The sequence below is a fragment of the Bolinopsis microptera genome, chromosome 3, assembly GCF_026151205.1.
Source record: "Bolinopsis microptera isolate Bmic1 chromosome 3, MBARI_Bmic_1.0, whole genome shotgun sequence".
NCBI lineage: Eukaryota > Metazoa > Ctenophora > Tentaculata > Lobata > Bolinopsidae > Bolinopsis > Bolinopsis microptera.
The window spans coordinates 14,287,552-14,301,308 of record NC_087074.1 but is presented as its reverse complement, the minus strand read 5'-3'; the positions used below and the strand labels follow the sequence as shown (position 1 = coordinate 14,301,308).

Genomic DNA, 13,757 nt, shown 5'->3' with positions numbered 1-13,757 from the left:
TGCTAATAGTAATAGTAATAAAAATACAGTTTCTTTGCAGTTGCCACCTCTTTTTAACTAAAATCTAAAAGAATATAACATTGACCACAAAGCGCAAGCTGATTGAAATTTGTACCCGTCGTTCTTTGCATAGCTCGGCCACATCAGCTGTCTTTGAGAATTAAAAGCATCGAATCTCTAATCTCTAAACTATTATAAAAAATAGTAATGCAATGACAATCTCATCGAACCGATAGTTCATTAGCAGTTGGACTATAGTTGAACTGTTGGACAACTGAGTCAACACGTGGGTAACTTTTAATTTTGCACCACGCACTGATCCAATCCTTTAATTTAAACCAATATTTCTAACGCGTTATCGGCTGGTCCAAATGTGTTCACATAACGCGGTTTTCTGGTTTTTTGAGCAAAGTTGTTCATCCCCAATCCCGTTTTTAATATTTTATTTGGAATGAACATTTTGTATCCTTATCAGTTGGAACGAAATCACCTCTTGCCATAACTGCTATCTCGATCATTTTGTTCGTATGATGGTTATATTTCAACTTCAAGCTTCCAAGATCATTTCATTAGTCAATTATGCCGCTGGCGATTAAAATCGGACCACTTTGTGTAGGTTCATACACGTTGATTTCGGTATTTAACAGTAACAGTAACAGTTACAGTAACAGTAACAGTAACAGTAACAGTAACAGTAACAGTAACAGTAACAGTAACAGTAACAGTAACAGTAACAGTAACAGTAACAGTAACAGTAACAGTAACAGTAACAGTAACAGTAACAGTAACAGTAACAGTAACAGTAACAGTAACAGTAACAGTAACAGTAACAGTAACAGTAACAGTAACAGTAACAGTAACAGTAACAGTAACAGTAACAGTAACAGTAACAGTAACAGTAACAGTAACAGTAACAGTAACAGTAACAGTAACAGTAACAGTAACAGTAACAGTAACAGTAACAGTAACAGTAACAGTAACAGTAACAGTAACAGTAACAGTAACAGTAACAGTAACAGTAACAGTAACAGTAACAGTAACAGTAACAGTAACAGTAACAGTAACAGTAACAGTAACAGTAACAGTAACCCCAATACAATCCTGATTGTATTGGGGTTACTGTAACTGTTACTGTAACCCTTAAAGTTAACCCTAGAACCCGAACAGTGGAATTTACGTTTATCACGTGACTGAAACAGTTTTTTTGGATCGTGCTGAGCAGACTATGGAATGTCACAACCAAGTATAACTATTTTGTTGCCCTTGACACATGACATGCACAGGGAGACTATTACTGGGCGGCGCTCAGCCTGTCATTCCGCCGAATCTTTATGTTTATGAACATAATAGCCTGGGGTCCCCAGGTAAGGAGACTAAAGTGCAAAGAAACTGCTGCTAACTGCTGCTGACTGCTGCTAACTGCTGCTAACTGCTGCTGACTGCTGCTAACTGCTGCTGACTGCTGTTAACTGCTGCTGACTGCTGCTAACTGCTGCTGACTGCTGCTAACTGCTGCTGACTGCTGCTGACCGCTGCTTACTGCTGCTAACTGCTGCTGTCGCGCGCGACATGAATATTAATATTTGGAACAAATGTTTTACGAGTATGATCACCCGTTAAAACGATTAAATGGCCAACTGTTGCCTGTTACTCAAATTTGGGACAATTCGCCTTTCATAAAATTAAAGTAAAAGCATTAATGAGGACCGTTTAAACGTAAATCTAATATTAGTATTTCCAATTTCTCTGTTATACTTATACTTTAACTATATAATATAAATAAGTATATAATAAGTATAACAGAGACATACTACTAAAGCTAGATTTACGTTTAAATGGTTCTCAATATTGCTAATTTTACTTTAATTTTAGTAGATTAGCTTATTATCTTTTGCGTGAATTTTCCTGGGCAGGAGCAATTGCTGCAATTTTGAGTTTTTGAGCTTTCTCCGTGGCATTCAGCTCCACCATAAGCCACTCCCAGTTCCCACTAAATCGCTCCCCCAAATTTTAAGAAAATTCTTGTCAAAAGGCCCTGAGGGTATAAAAGTAATTTATGATTTAATTCGGTGTATTTTTGGACGTAGGGTTATAAAATTCCGGCTCTGATTCCGGTTAAGGTTAAGGTTGTGGTTAGGGTTATGGATAGCTTCGGGGTGCTGGATCGGTGCAATTTCTAAACCTTATCCGGATCATATTTCCCAGCAGTCGGGCTTAGGCTTAGGGCAGACAGCAGTCTGTTGATCAGTCTTCAAAATCACTCCAGCCACTTTCCACCATCAGTTCGTAAATTAGCATAGTAGTAGGAGTGAGAGGCTGTGTTACCTGGGGACCCAAGGCTATTATGTTCATAAACATATATGCGGAATAGAGATTCGGCGGAATGACAGGCTAAGCGCCGCTCAGTGAGAGGCGGTGTCGCAGGTACAGAATCTGAACTTTGCCATTTCTTCATTGTAGCTCGAGCTCCAATCATTCTTATCTCAAGAAGATGATGACATCAAGAGGTCCACCACCGTTACGTTGTTGCAGTGTATCGTTGACGTTACCCTGGATTAATCACGACTGGAGCATTTGTCACTTAATTTGGGAGTGAGTGAAAAATGAGGAAACACGTTTAACTTTACGTCTATTTCTCAATCTGATTATGAATTTTATCGCGGGTTATACCAAGGAATACCAAAGAATACCAAGGAATACCAAGGAATACCAAGGAATACCAAGGAATACCAAGGAATACCAAGGAATACCAAGGAATACCAAGGAATACCAAGGAATACCAAGGAATACCAAGGAATACCAAGGAATACCAAGGAATACCAAGGAATACCAAGGAATACCAAGGAATACCAAGGAATACCAAGGAATACCAAGGAATACCAAGGAATACCAAGGAATACCAAGGAATACCAAGGAATACCAAGGAATACCAAGGAATACCAAGGAATACCAAGGAATACCAAGGAATACCAAGGAATACCAAGGAATACCAAGGAATACCAAGGAATACCAAGGAATACCAAGGAATACCAAGGAATACCAAGGAATACCAAGGAATACCAAGGAATACCAAGGAATACCAAGGAATACCAAGGAATACCAAGGAATACCAAGGAATACCAAGGAATACCAAGGAATACCAAGGAATACCAAGGAATACCAAGGAATACCAAGGAATACCAAGGAATACCAAGGAATACCAAGGAATACCAAGGAATACCAAGGAATACCAAGGAATACCAAGGAATACCAAGGAATACCAAGGAATACCAAGGAATACCAAGGAATACCAAGGAATACCAAGGAATACCAAGGAATACCAAGGAATACCAAGGAATACCAAGGAATACCAAGGAATACCAAGGAATACCAAGGAATACCAAGGAATACCAAGGAATACCAAGGAATACCAAGGAATACCAAGGAATACCAAGGAATACCAAGGAATACCAAGGAATACCAAGGAATACCAAGGAATACCAAGGAATACCAAGGAATACCAAGGAATACCAAGGAATACCAAGGAATACCAAGGAATACCAAGTAATACCAAGGAATACCAAGGAATACCAGGAAATCTACTGTCAAAAATCATTCTATTCGCTGAACTGATTGTACTTGTAGCTTGAATCCAATTACTGCACGCCATTCAAGTACTCAAGTAGAGTTACTGCAATTTTAACGGTTCTTAAACGTGACAACCTTCACTGTTATTACTTTTAGTTTTAATATTACCAGGTTGCCCGACAATTTTCCGCTAGGAATACACTTAAATAATACACTCTCACTCATTATTTGATAATACACTCTCACCCATTATTTGATAATACACTCTCACTGTCATTATTTGATAATACACTCTCACTGTCATTATTTGATAATACACTCTCACTGCCGTTTTAAATTTGTTAGCTCTCGTTATCGCACTGCTTATCTCTTGATAATTGCACCGCTACTGCGCTGCTAGCTTGTTGTGCTGATCTTTACGATGGCAGATTTGGACTTGGAAAGTATCAATTACATGTGGAATGAGATGTTCACCTGGAGCAAAGAGACTCTGAAGAAATTTGGCAAGCCGTACGGAAAGTTAAAGGACATTGCGGACGCTAAGAACTTCAACAGACTGAATAAGCCGGAGATTGTCGATGTGTGTGGTCGATCTTTTGAGTATACGAACTATCTTATGGAGACCGTTGAAGCGTATAAGAATGTGTTGACCAGACTTCAGGGTCGGTTAATTGAAAAGCAAGAGCAGGTTATCAGTGTTCAGGCCGAGCTATCAGCTTGCAAGACTGAGAAACTTGAAGCGATGAAGAAAACTGTGTCAAGTTCAGTTGCTGATTCAGTGAAAGCGGAGTTCCAATCTTACAGCTCTATCGTTCAAAGTTTTCCAGCACAGTCTCCAGTAATCAGCCCAGAAGCATTGACGTCTGTAGTCAAGACTATTGTTGCAGAGGAGGACCGCAGCAGGAACCTTCTTATCTTCGGTCTGCCTGAGGAAAAAGAAGAGAAGCTCGAATCTCAAGTCAGTGAAGTTCTGGAAACTATTGGCATAAAGCCAAAAGTAGAGGCTCAGAGAATAGGAAAAAAGAAAACGGTTGACTCAACGCGACCAGTTAAAGTTATTACCTCAAACTCGCTCATCGTTGATCAGATTCTGAGGAATGCCAGGAACCTGCGGCAGAGTGAGAAGTTTAAGACAGTTTTCTTGAGCCCTGATCGGTCTGTCGAACAGAGGAAGCTCCGGAAAGATCTGGTACAAGACATGAAGAAGCGGGCACTTGCAGAACCGACCAAAAAGTTTTACATAAAGAACGGGCAAATTTATTGTGCCGATGAGAGCAACGGTTGACAACTTTTTTTGAGTGTGTGTTTCGTGTGCTGTTTTGATATGTTTTGGACCATGTTTGTGAGGGACATATTGGTAGCTGTAGTTATTTTCTAAACAAGACTGAATAGTCTTCAGGCTTTAGCTGAGCTTTAATTTCCGACGCAGTTTTGTTGAGCCACTAGTCCATGATGGGGAATATAAACAATATATTTAACTCTTAATGGTCATAGCTACTTTTAATTTCAGGAATCATACAGATTTTAAAGTACGCTGGTACGATTTTTATCTTATTAAATTGCTGTTCAATATCTATTTTAGTAAACATTAACTGGGGTAGTAAAACCCAGTTCCCAATCAATCAATCCTTAATATTTGATAGTGATATAATATTATGATGGTTAACAGTTAAGTTCCTATTTTAGTATTAGCCATCACATTGTAACCATCCTCGTCATGCTGGCCATTGGAATTCAATATCATTATTATTTCGCAACATTTACAATATGTCGTCATTGCTTAACCAGACGCATAGAAGCTTAAATTCGAAGGGCCGCTTCAATTGACCTAATTTTGTCCCTTGACGCTTGATTTTCCAAAGATTCGCGATAAGATTTAGAATTAGATTGAGAAATAGACGCTAGCGTGTCTCCTCATTTGTCACTCACTCCCACAATTAGGGTGGAGCTGCTGAATTTGTGGCTAATCTTTACACAGACGTAGTGGTAACCCGGTTTAGAGCATGCGACGTGGGGTAATAATAACCTGAGTTAACGTTCAAGCCTTTGATCCACAGGAATTATAAAAAGTCATAGACTTCATGCATGATTGATCATATTCATATGTCATGCTCTATCAGCATATAACTTCTGTAAACTTAGTCCTCTTATGGTTTATACCTCTGTTGTCAACTAATCGCACCAGTCAGTGCCTAAGTGAACTGCATCACACGAGGGATAAATATTATTCAAATTTATTCCCTATCGGCTATTGTTCGTTGTGCTTGGTTATTTTGTATTCAGGTTGCTAGTCTGCATGGTCATGGTGCATGCTGTTTGCCAGAACAAACAATGCTTTGATTTAAAACAGATAATTATCATTAAGTGCCGCGTTACCTAATTTGAAATCGATTTCGTGCACTCGAACAGCGGTGCAGGCGTCTGAATAAAAATGGTAATCACAATTTTGTCACAATGCCCTTAACGCAAATAAAGAAATCTAAAATGAAAGAGAAGCAATTCATTATTGAAAGCGTTAAAATTTAGGGCCACTTTTTGACCTCTAATTGTGCTGCAGCCATTGTCATCGTTGTAATTTACCCCTTTGACTATTTTAAGCGTATTAATTATCAGGAGACCTGGACTGATTTTAAGGTCTGTGGATTTGAATATTTAAAATGGCTGGTTCTGGTGATTGCAGTACAAATACAGAATCTCAAGCTGTTCTTCAGAACAAGATTTCTCGTTTAAACTTTTTATGACTGCCCCATTTTCATGATAATTTCAGGGAATTCGGATATTCAAAATGCCAAGTTAATGGTGCAGTGATTGCAGTACATCTACAGATTGCTGATTGAGATGTAATTACTATTGGTATTACTATTACGATATCCAAGCTGGCTATCAGAATTCTTTTTCGTTTACACCGCAGCACTATTTTTAAATATAAAGTTAAACTAATGGCTAAGTTCAATTGATCTTTTGATTCTGAATGCAGTCGGTACAATTACAAATAACGGCCCAATTTCTGCAAGCTGAAGGCTATTACTATTAGTAATAGTATTAGTATTGGCTTCGTACTCTTACGTTCGTATTTCTGATACTATGAGTATGATTAAATTTAAACGATTAGGTTAATGCTTGTTAACATAAAAATACCAAAAATATAACTTTCATTCAATTCTAATAACATTTCTTCACGATCACATCTAGAGACAAATCCGAGTTAATAATGTCCACCATTTCCGGATTCAACCTATTCGTCAGATTTTTGTTCTTTGCCATTCTTATTCTCACAGGTATAGTAAATTTAAGATTTTTAGTCGTACAAAAACAAAATAGGTTAAACTTAACTGTTGATCTGGCCCCACATGTTTTGAATTTTAACATTTAATGCCGAAATTTCTTCAATATTTCTTTTTTAGTGTGGAGCAAAGCAGTAAACGAGGAATCAGCGATAGTGTTCTCGAGTAACGAAGATGAAGGTATATTTATAAATATAATTAACGGTGCAAATTTTCTACTGTCATTACATTTATTTCTCTATCATTTATTCGCAATTTTTATAGTTTTTCTCGTACGGTCGTGAAAAGAGAAGCTAGTTCAATATTTTCATTTTGAAAGTTTAAGTATGTATAAATATAATGGCAAAAATTCACCAGGAATGCTGGGCCCTATCATGATGGCGGGAGCTGACGCAGACCTAGCTTAGTTCCTCAACACTAACAGTTTTACTCCGGAGTCCAGACCTTACAGCTCTTCTGGACCAAGGCTGTTGAGATATTTTACCGCTATAAGAGATTGTATCTCCACAGAAAGCACATCCAATTTGATACGGATGAAGTTGTTCTATAGCTTGCCTGATTCTGCAATAAGTTAACCTGTCCTGACCAAAATTGACCGGGGATCACTTTCGAGACACCCTGACAAACGCTACTCACGCTATTGTGCTTTTTACGGAAAAAATAAGACAGTAGCGATCATTTTGAGTTTGCCATTCTCTTTCAAAAGTATTCCAAGTTATTTTTATAATGGTAATGGTATTTATTGATTCTGAATACATTGCAAAATATTTTGTATTTCATCTCGATTTATGAAGTTTGAAAAAAGTTTCTGCAATGCGTGAAATTTGGGGAGTGTGCTTTCTGTGGAGATATAAACTGCGCATTCTGATATTATATTCTTTGACCATCAATGCTGTTACTAATTTAAATTTAATTATCATTTATCAAGTTGTGATTTTTTGTCGACGCGCCCAAAAAAGAAAGCGGACCGTGACCACTACCAGTATCTCTTTCTTTCAATTGAAAAGAAATTTTATGAATTTAGATTACTGTTCCCAAACACAAAATGATACAGAGACTAAAATCATTCGCTACCTTTTAGTTTTCCCATTCATTCACGGCCTGAAAATTGTAGCGAGTTAAACGTTTAGGTTTATCATTGATACATGTTACGTATCCCAAATATCAGGCTTCGCGCGCGAAAAGTGGCATGCAACGTATGTCAAGTTTATCACATCAATTACACTCTGTCGATATTTCGTAGGGTTGCTTTTGGGAAACCTAGTGTACAATCAATCATCAATTGTGATGAAAAACCTAATTAGGTATGAGAAAGGGATGTTTATGGCTCTGAAAGTTCGAGGGTCCCAGTCAAAGTTCAATGAGGAGTCAAAGAAAGACTTTCTTTGTAAATATTCTCATATTTTGTGCACATGTTCATGTTGTATGAAGTACTATTATACATTTTAACGGTCGTGCTTGCCAGCACTGTAATTAGATTGGAAACGTTATACACGAAAATTGTCTTCAACTTTGTATTTGTAGTACTAGTATGATCATCTGCCCCATATTTACATAAAAACAAAAACAAACTCTCAACAAAATTTTTCTAGTCAAGCCAAAACGCTAAACACGCTCAGTCCTAAAGTTATCTTGTCAAAGCAAAAAGAAATGACACAAAGTGAAACATAACTGATATAAAAATTCAGCTCAGGAACACAGCACATGTGTCCGGAGCTAGTCAATCCACGTCATTTTAGTGTCGTATCCTCATTTTTCAACCGACACGAAGAAGCCACACCTCAGATCTTCAGATAACCCCGGTCTGACACAAATTCTTTGTTTTCATCTCTTGATGGATATCTCCAAGCAGTGAGACGGCTGACATCTCCCTAGTTTCAATTACAGTAGGAAAGATCATCCTCAAGTTACTGTGGGTTCCTCTATATGTAACTCTCCCATGGAGTTCTGGACATTGTCCGCGGGTGTTCTGAGAAAATGAAGGTCGTGATTAGGGGCCGGGGTTGCATTAGTAGAATTATCCGAATAAAATCTAAAATGGTAAACAGAACGGGGAGATTGAATTAGTTATCTCTATGGCTGTATGTAACAAGCGAAACACAGCTTACTTTGGAAGGGAGCGGGATTTTCTGTCAGAACGGAGTTTAAATGATCTGTTCCTTGCGATGTTGTAAATTCTCATCTGAAACGAAAGATTCATTAGGTGGTTTATCTCAAGTTTGTTGCACAAGAATTTCCAGATTACCCACCATAATAACTTGTTTATAAGCCTGGTAACTTGTCTAGCAGCCTGGATACTAACTACGGTGACCAACTAAGTAACTTGGTAACTAGGTAACTAGGTAACTAGGTAACTAGGTAACTAAGTAACTTGGTAACTAGGTAACTAGGTAACTAAGTAACTTGGTAACTAGGTAACTAAGTAACTTGGTAACTAGGTAACTAGGTAACTAAGTAACTTGGTAACTAGGTAACTAGGTAACTAGGTAACTAAGTAAATTGGTAACTAGGTAACTAGCAGAGGCACATATTAGGTGCGATGGGTGCGGGATCGCACAATTTACCGTTTTCCGCGCATTTCCGCATAATTTATTGTTTTCCGCACATTTCTGCACATTTTGTAATTTTCTGCATATTTCCGCATAATCTAGAATTTTCCGCGTAATTTCGCATAATTTTGAAATTTTCGCGTTAAGATTTTCGAGTGTAAAAACCAAAATATTTTAAAAGTCGGGGTCTTTTAGGACCGTGACTCAGGCCCTTTCGGGACCGTGACTCAGGCCCTTTCGGGACCCTGACCCAGGCCCTTTCGGGACCCTGACCCAGGCCCTTTCGGGACCCTGACCCAGGCCCTTTCGGGACCGTGACCCAGGCCCTTTTGGAACTCATACTTAGGCCACGTGACCCAGTTACCACGTGACCCAGGCCCTTTCGGGACCCTGACCCAGGCCCTTTCGGGACCCTGACCCAGGCCCTTTCGGGACCGTTACCCAGGCCCTTTTGGAACTCATGCCTAGGCCACGTGACCCGGTTACCACGTGACCCAGGCCTTTTCGGAACCGTGACCCAGGCCCTTTCGGGACCGTTACCCAGGCCCTTTCGGGACCGTGACCCAGGCCCTTTCGGGACCGTGACCCAGGCTGTTATAGAACCCTCGTCATTACCGTACTTCGATTATAGTGTATCAGTTATCATTCGTAACTTCACCACATCATCTGCTTACTCTATATCACATCACAACGTCATGGACCGTTTCCTAAAGAAACGAACAGCTACAGACAGTGACCCATCATCCAGTTCACCACACAAGAAACAGAAGATACCTGCATGGGATCTGATCGACTCTATCAAGAGGCGTCTTCAAATAACTGTTTCCTGATCTCTACCAGATCAAGTCACTTTTCTCAGATAACTGAATCTCAATATTAGGTTCAATCATGGTCTTAGTAAAGAACTACACCTTCAGTAACACATAAACAGACCTATTTTTGATAAGAGCGGCGGTTATACGTTTAGAATTTCCAAAGTCCTTGAAAAAATGCAAAGGAAAACCGCTCAATTCCCGCACAAATTTCGAAAAAATCGCCGCACATTTGCCGCATAATTGGTAAAAATTTACCGCACCTTACCGCACATTTAACCTTTATAGTCGGGTGCGGTACCGCATAATTTCGATTTTTTTACCGCACCTAATATGTGCCTCTGGTAACTAGGTAACTAAGTAACTAGGTAACTAGGTAACTAGGTAACTTGGTAACTAGGTAACTAGGTAACTAGGTAACTTGGTAACTAGGTAACTAGGTAACTAGGTAACTAAGTAACTTGGTAACTAGGTAATTAGGTAACTAGGTAACTAGGTAACTAGGTAACTAGGTAACTAAGTAAATTGGTAACTAGGTAACTAGGTAACTAGTTAACTTGGTAACTATGTAACTTGGTAACTAGGTAACTTGGTAACTTGGTAACTTGGTAACTAGGTAACTTGGTAACTAGGTAACTAGGTAACTTGGTAACTTGGTGAACGGTATTGGTAACTCACCATGGTTCCCCACTTGATGCAGGTGACAGCGTTGGCGATCTCTGCATCGCTAACCTCCACCAAGTTACAGTTCTGAGCGCTGGTTTTCAGCGTTATCTGTCCGTTATCCGTCACCCACGGGTGGGACTTTGCCTCCTCTATGCTGATGCGGTCATCTACATTCTGAAGAGAGCGAGTCTATACATCTGTTAGAATTTATACATCTATTAAAATATCAACATGCTGTGACATGGTTTATATCACTCAGTTTTTTTAAATATTGTCAATAAAGTAACGAAGCTTCAAAGAGGGGTATTGTCCATAGTAGCACTATTATAGTAAAGTAGTAAGAGTCACTCAAATTTGGGAATAATTGCAGGCAAAAATCAACACCAGTTTTTGTTTTGCAGTCTATTTCAAGAGGTACTTGACGATTGGTCAGTGGAACCCGTGAATGGGTCTCGTACGAGATAGAAATGAAATGATATTTTGTCCACTTTCTCAAAACCCTGGATTTTCCAAAATTGAAGAGAAAGGTATACCTTGGCCATAAGTCTCTGGAAGAGGTCTTTTAGATCATCGTTTAGCATGTCACTCTCTGGAAACACTAACCTGATAATGATGAGTACAATTATAGCACACTTGTACGAAGGAGATAAATGTCGTTGATCGTTGTAAATATAAGATGTTTCTCAATACTATGAGACATGAACAATGTTCACCATAATCAAAATAAGATAAAATAAAAAGCTGACAAAGGTTACAAAGAGCGAAGGGCAAGTCCTAACATAAGCACCTAAAGACTCACACAAATAAAGCTACTCACTTTGCTTCTCTAATATTCTCATGAAGCTTCAGGATACTATCACCCCTGAACGGAACCCTCCCGAAACAGAATATCCAAAGTGTCACCCCACAGGCCCAGATATCCAGTAACTGGCCGTCAAAACTGGTGATGTCGGGGTCCACAGCTTCTGGGGGGAGGAATGCGGGGGATCCGGCTGAGTTCTTTACAACAGCTCTGTCTCCTTCAAATATCTCGGATACTCCGAAATCTGGGGTTGGTTAGCTGTCGTTAACAAAGTATGCTTCATAAAATGTAGTATACTAAACACAAAACTTCATCCTTATTTTCCCTTATCCCTTTTGTTCTCGCCATTTATAAGTATAACACTGTGCTGTTCCTCTCAGTCTTATGACTCTTATTATTACCTGCTATTTTAAGTTCCCCATTGCTTCCTAACAGTAAATTAGAGGGCTTGATGTCTCGGTGAATAATCTTTTGATAGTGCACTGAAACATGAATCATTAGTCGCATTAAGAATTAAGATCAAATAGTAGAAAAATATCAAGTAAACAGAACTTTGGTGGTTTTGATGAATTTGAAAAGAAAATTAGCTAAACAAATAGAGATTGGACGCACAGTACTCGAGTCCTAGGAGGAGATGCCTGAAGAATCGTTTACATGTTTGCTCTGGCAGGGGGTTAACTTGAGCTTTTGATCCCATATTCGGTTCCTCCATCACCTTTTGGGAGGTTATAGTTAAAATCTGATCAAAAGACAACTCGCAAAGTAAAACAAACATTAGTGGCATTCTAAAAAGATTAAACATTTCACTCTACCTTTGTAAAACGCTAATACCTGCCAGAACTTTAAGTAGTTAATAATAAGAAAATGAAAATAGAAAGCTCCCAACTTACCTGTCCGTTGGACATGAGTTCGAAGACTAGATAGATATTCTGTTCCGGAGACTGAGTGTCATCTATTACTTCCTTCATACACACGATGTTATCGTGTTCGCACTTCTTCAGGATGGCTATCTCCATGTGGATCTTGTCGAGAGGATTGCTGCTGGCGCTTGGTTTCCTTCCTGGGGGCTGCCTTCTGGGGGGACCTTTTAATGATCGTCCTGGTGGAGTTGGAGGGTTAGAACTGGTGGGGTTGGAGGGTTAGAACTGGTGGGGTTGGAGGGTTAGAACTGGTGGGGTTGGAGGGTTAGAACTGGTGGGGTTGGAGGGTTAGAATTGGTGGGGTTAGAGGGTTAGAATTGGTGGGGTTAGAGGGTTAGAATTGGTGGGGTTAGAGGGTTAGAACTGGTGGGGTTGGAGGGTTAGAATTGGTGGGGTAGGAGGGTTAGAATTGGTGGGGTAGGAGGGTTAGAACTGGTGGGGTTGGAGGGTTAGAACTGGTGGGGTTGGAGGGTTAGAACTGGTGGGGTTGGAGGGTTAGAATTGGTGGGGTTGGAGGGTTAGAACTGGTGGGGTTGGAGGGTTAGAATTGGTGGGGTAGGAGGGTTATAATTGGTGGGGTAGGAGGGTTAGAACTGGTGGGGTTGGAGGGTTAGAACTGGTGGGGCTGGAGGGTTAGAACTGGTGGGGTTGGAGGGTTAGAATTGGTGGGGTTGGAGGGTTAGAATTGGTGGGGTAGCAGGGTTAGAACTGGTGGGGTTGGAGGGTTAGAACTGGTGGGGTTAGAGGGTTAGAACTGGTGGGGTTGGAGGGTTAGAATTGGTGGGGTAGGAGGGTTAGAATTGGTGGGGTAGGAGGGTTAGAACTGGTGGGGTTAGAGGGTTAGAATTGGTGGGGTAGGAGGGTTAGAACTGGTGGGGTTAGAGGGTTAGAACTGGTGGGGTTGGAGGGTTAGAACTGATGGGGATAGAGGGTTAGTCTAAGGAATATGTGTTTATTCTCATATTACGTAAGCCTATAACTTTGGCCACTTTAGAGCCCACTCCCCACCCCGTACTAAGCCACTTTACAGTTTACACGTAGCTGTTGCGTAAAAAATACATTAGTGTAATTTTCAAAAACCCCTCCTCTAGGCTCATGGGTAACATGTAAAGTTGGGGGACTACCCCATTCTTCAGTTCAATGTACACTGTACAGTT

General features: G+C 39.9%; 1 protein-coding gene and 1 long non-coding RNA gene across 3 annotated transcripts in view; one reads left to right on the top strand and one right to left on the bottom strand.

Moving 5' to 3' along the window:
* The first annotated feature begins 5,462 nt into the window (after nt 1-5,462).
* Nucleotides 5,463-7,774, top strand: LOC134812759 (uncharacterized). 2 transcript variants are annotated; one of them, XR_010159954.1, is made up of 4 exons: nt 5,463-6,407; nt 6,760-6,845; nt 6,972-7,031; nt 7,209-7,774. It is a non-coding gene; the product is annotated as an uncharacterized LOC134812759 (long non-coding RNA). The 2 variants fall into 2 exon arrangements; XR_010159953.1 differs by lacking the exon at nt 5,463-6,407 and having other exon boundaries at nt 6,417-6,845.
* A 577-nt stretch (nt 7,775-8,351) lies between these two features.
* The window catches only part of LOC134813642 (calcium/calmodulin-dependent protein kinase kinase 2-like), a 68,355-nt gene continuing 62,949 nt past the window's right edge, over nt 8,352-13,757 (bottom strand). Inside the window, exons 11-18 of the mRNA XM_063821524.1 lie at nt 12,571-12,779; nt 12,293-12,395; nt 12,082-12,162; nt 11,696-11,924; nt 11,412-11,481; nt 10,891-11,052; nt 8,960-9,033; nt 8,352-8,820 (exon numbers count right to left, since the gene is read on the bottom strand). Coding sequence (XP_063677594.1) covers nt 8,754-8,820; nt 8,960-9,033; nt 10,891-11,052; nt 11,412-11,481; nt 11,696-11,924; nt 12,082-12,162; nt 12,293-12,395; nt 12,571-12,779 — 995 coding nt within the window. The 3' untranslated portion in view covers nt 8,352-8,753. The remainder of the gene's footprint in view (nt 8,821-8,959; nt 9,034-10,890; nt 11,053-11,411; nt 11,482-11,695; nt 11,925-12,081; nt 12,163-12,292; nt 12,396-12,570; nt 12,780-13,757) is intronic.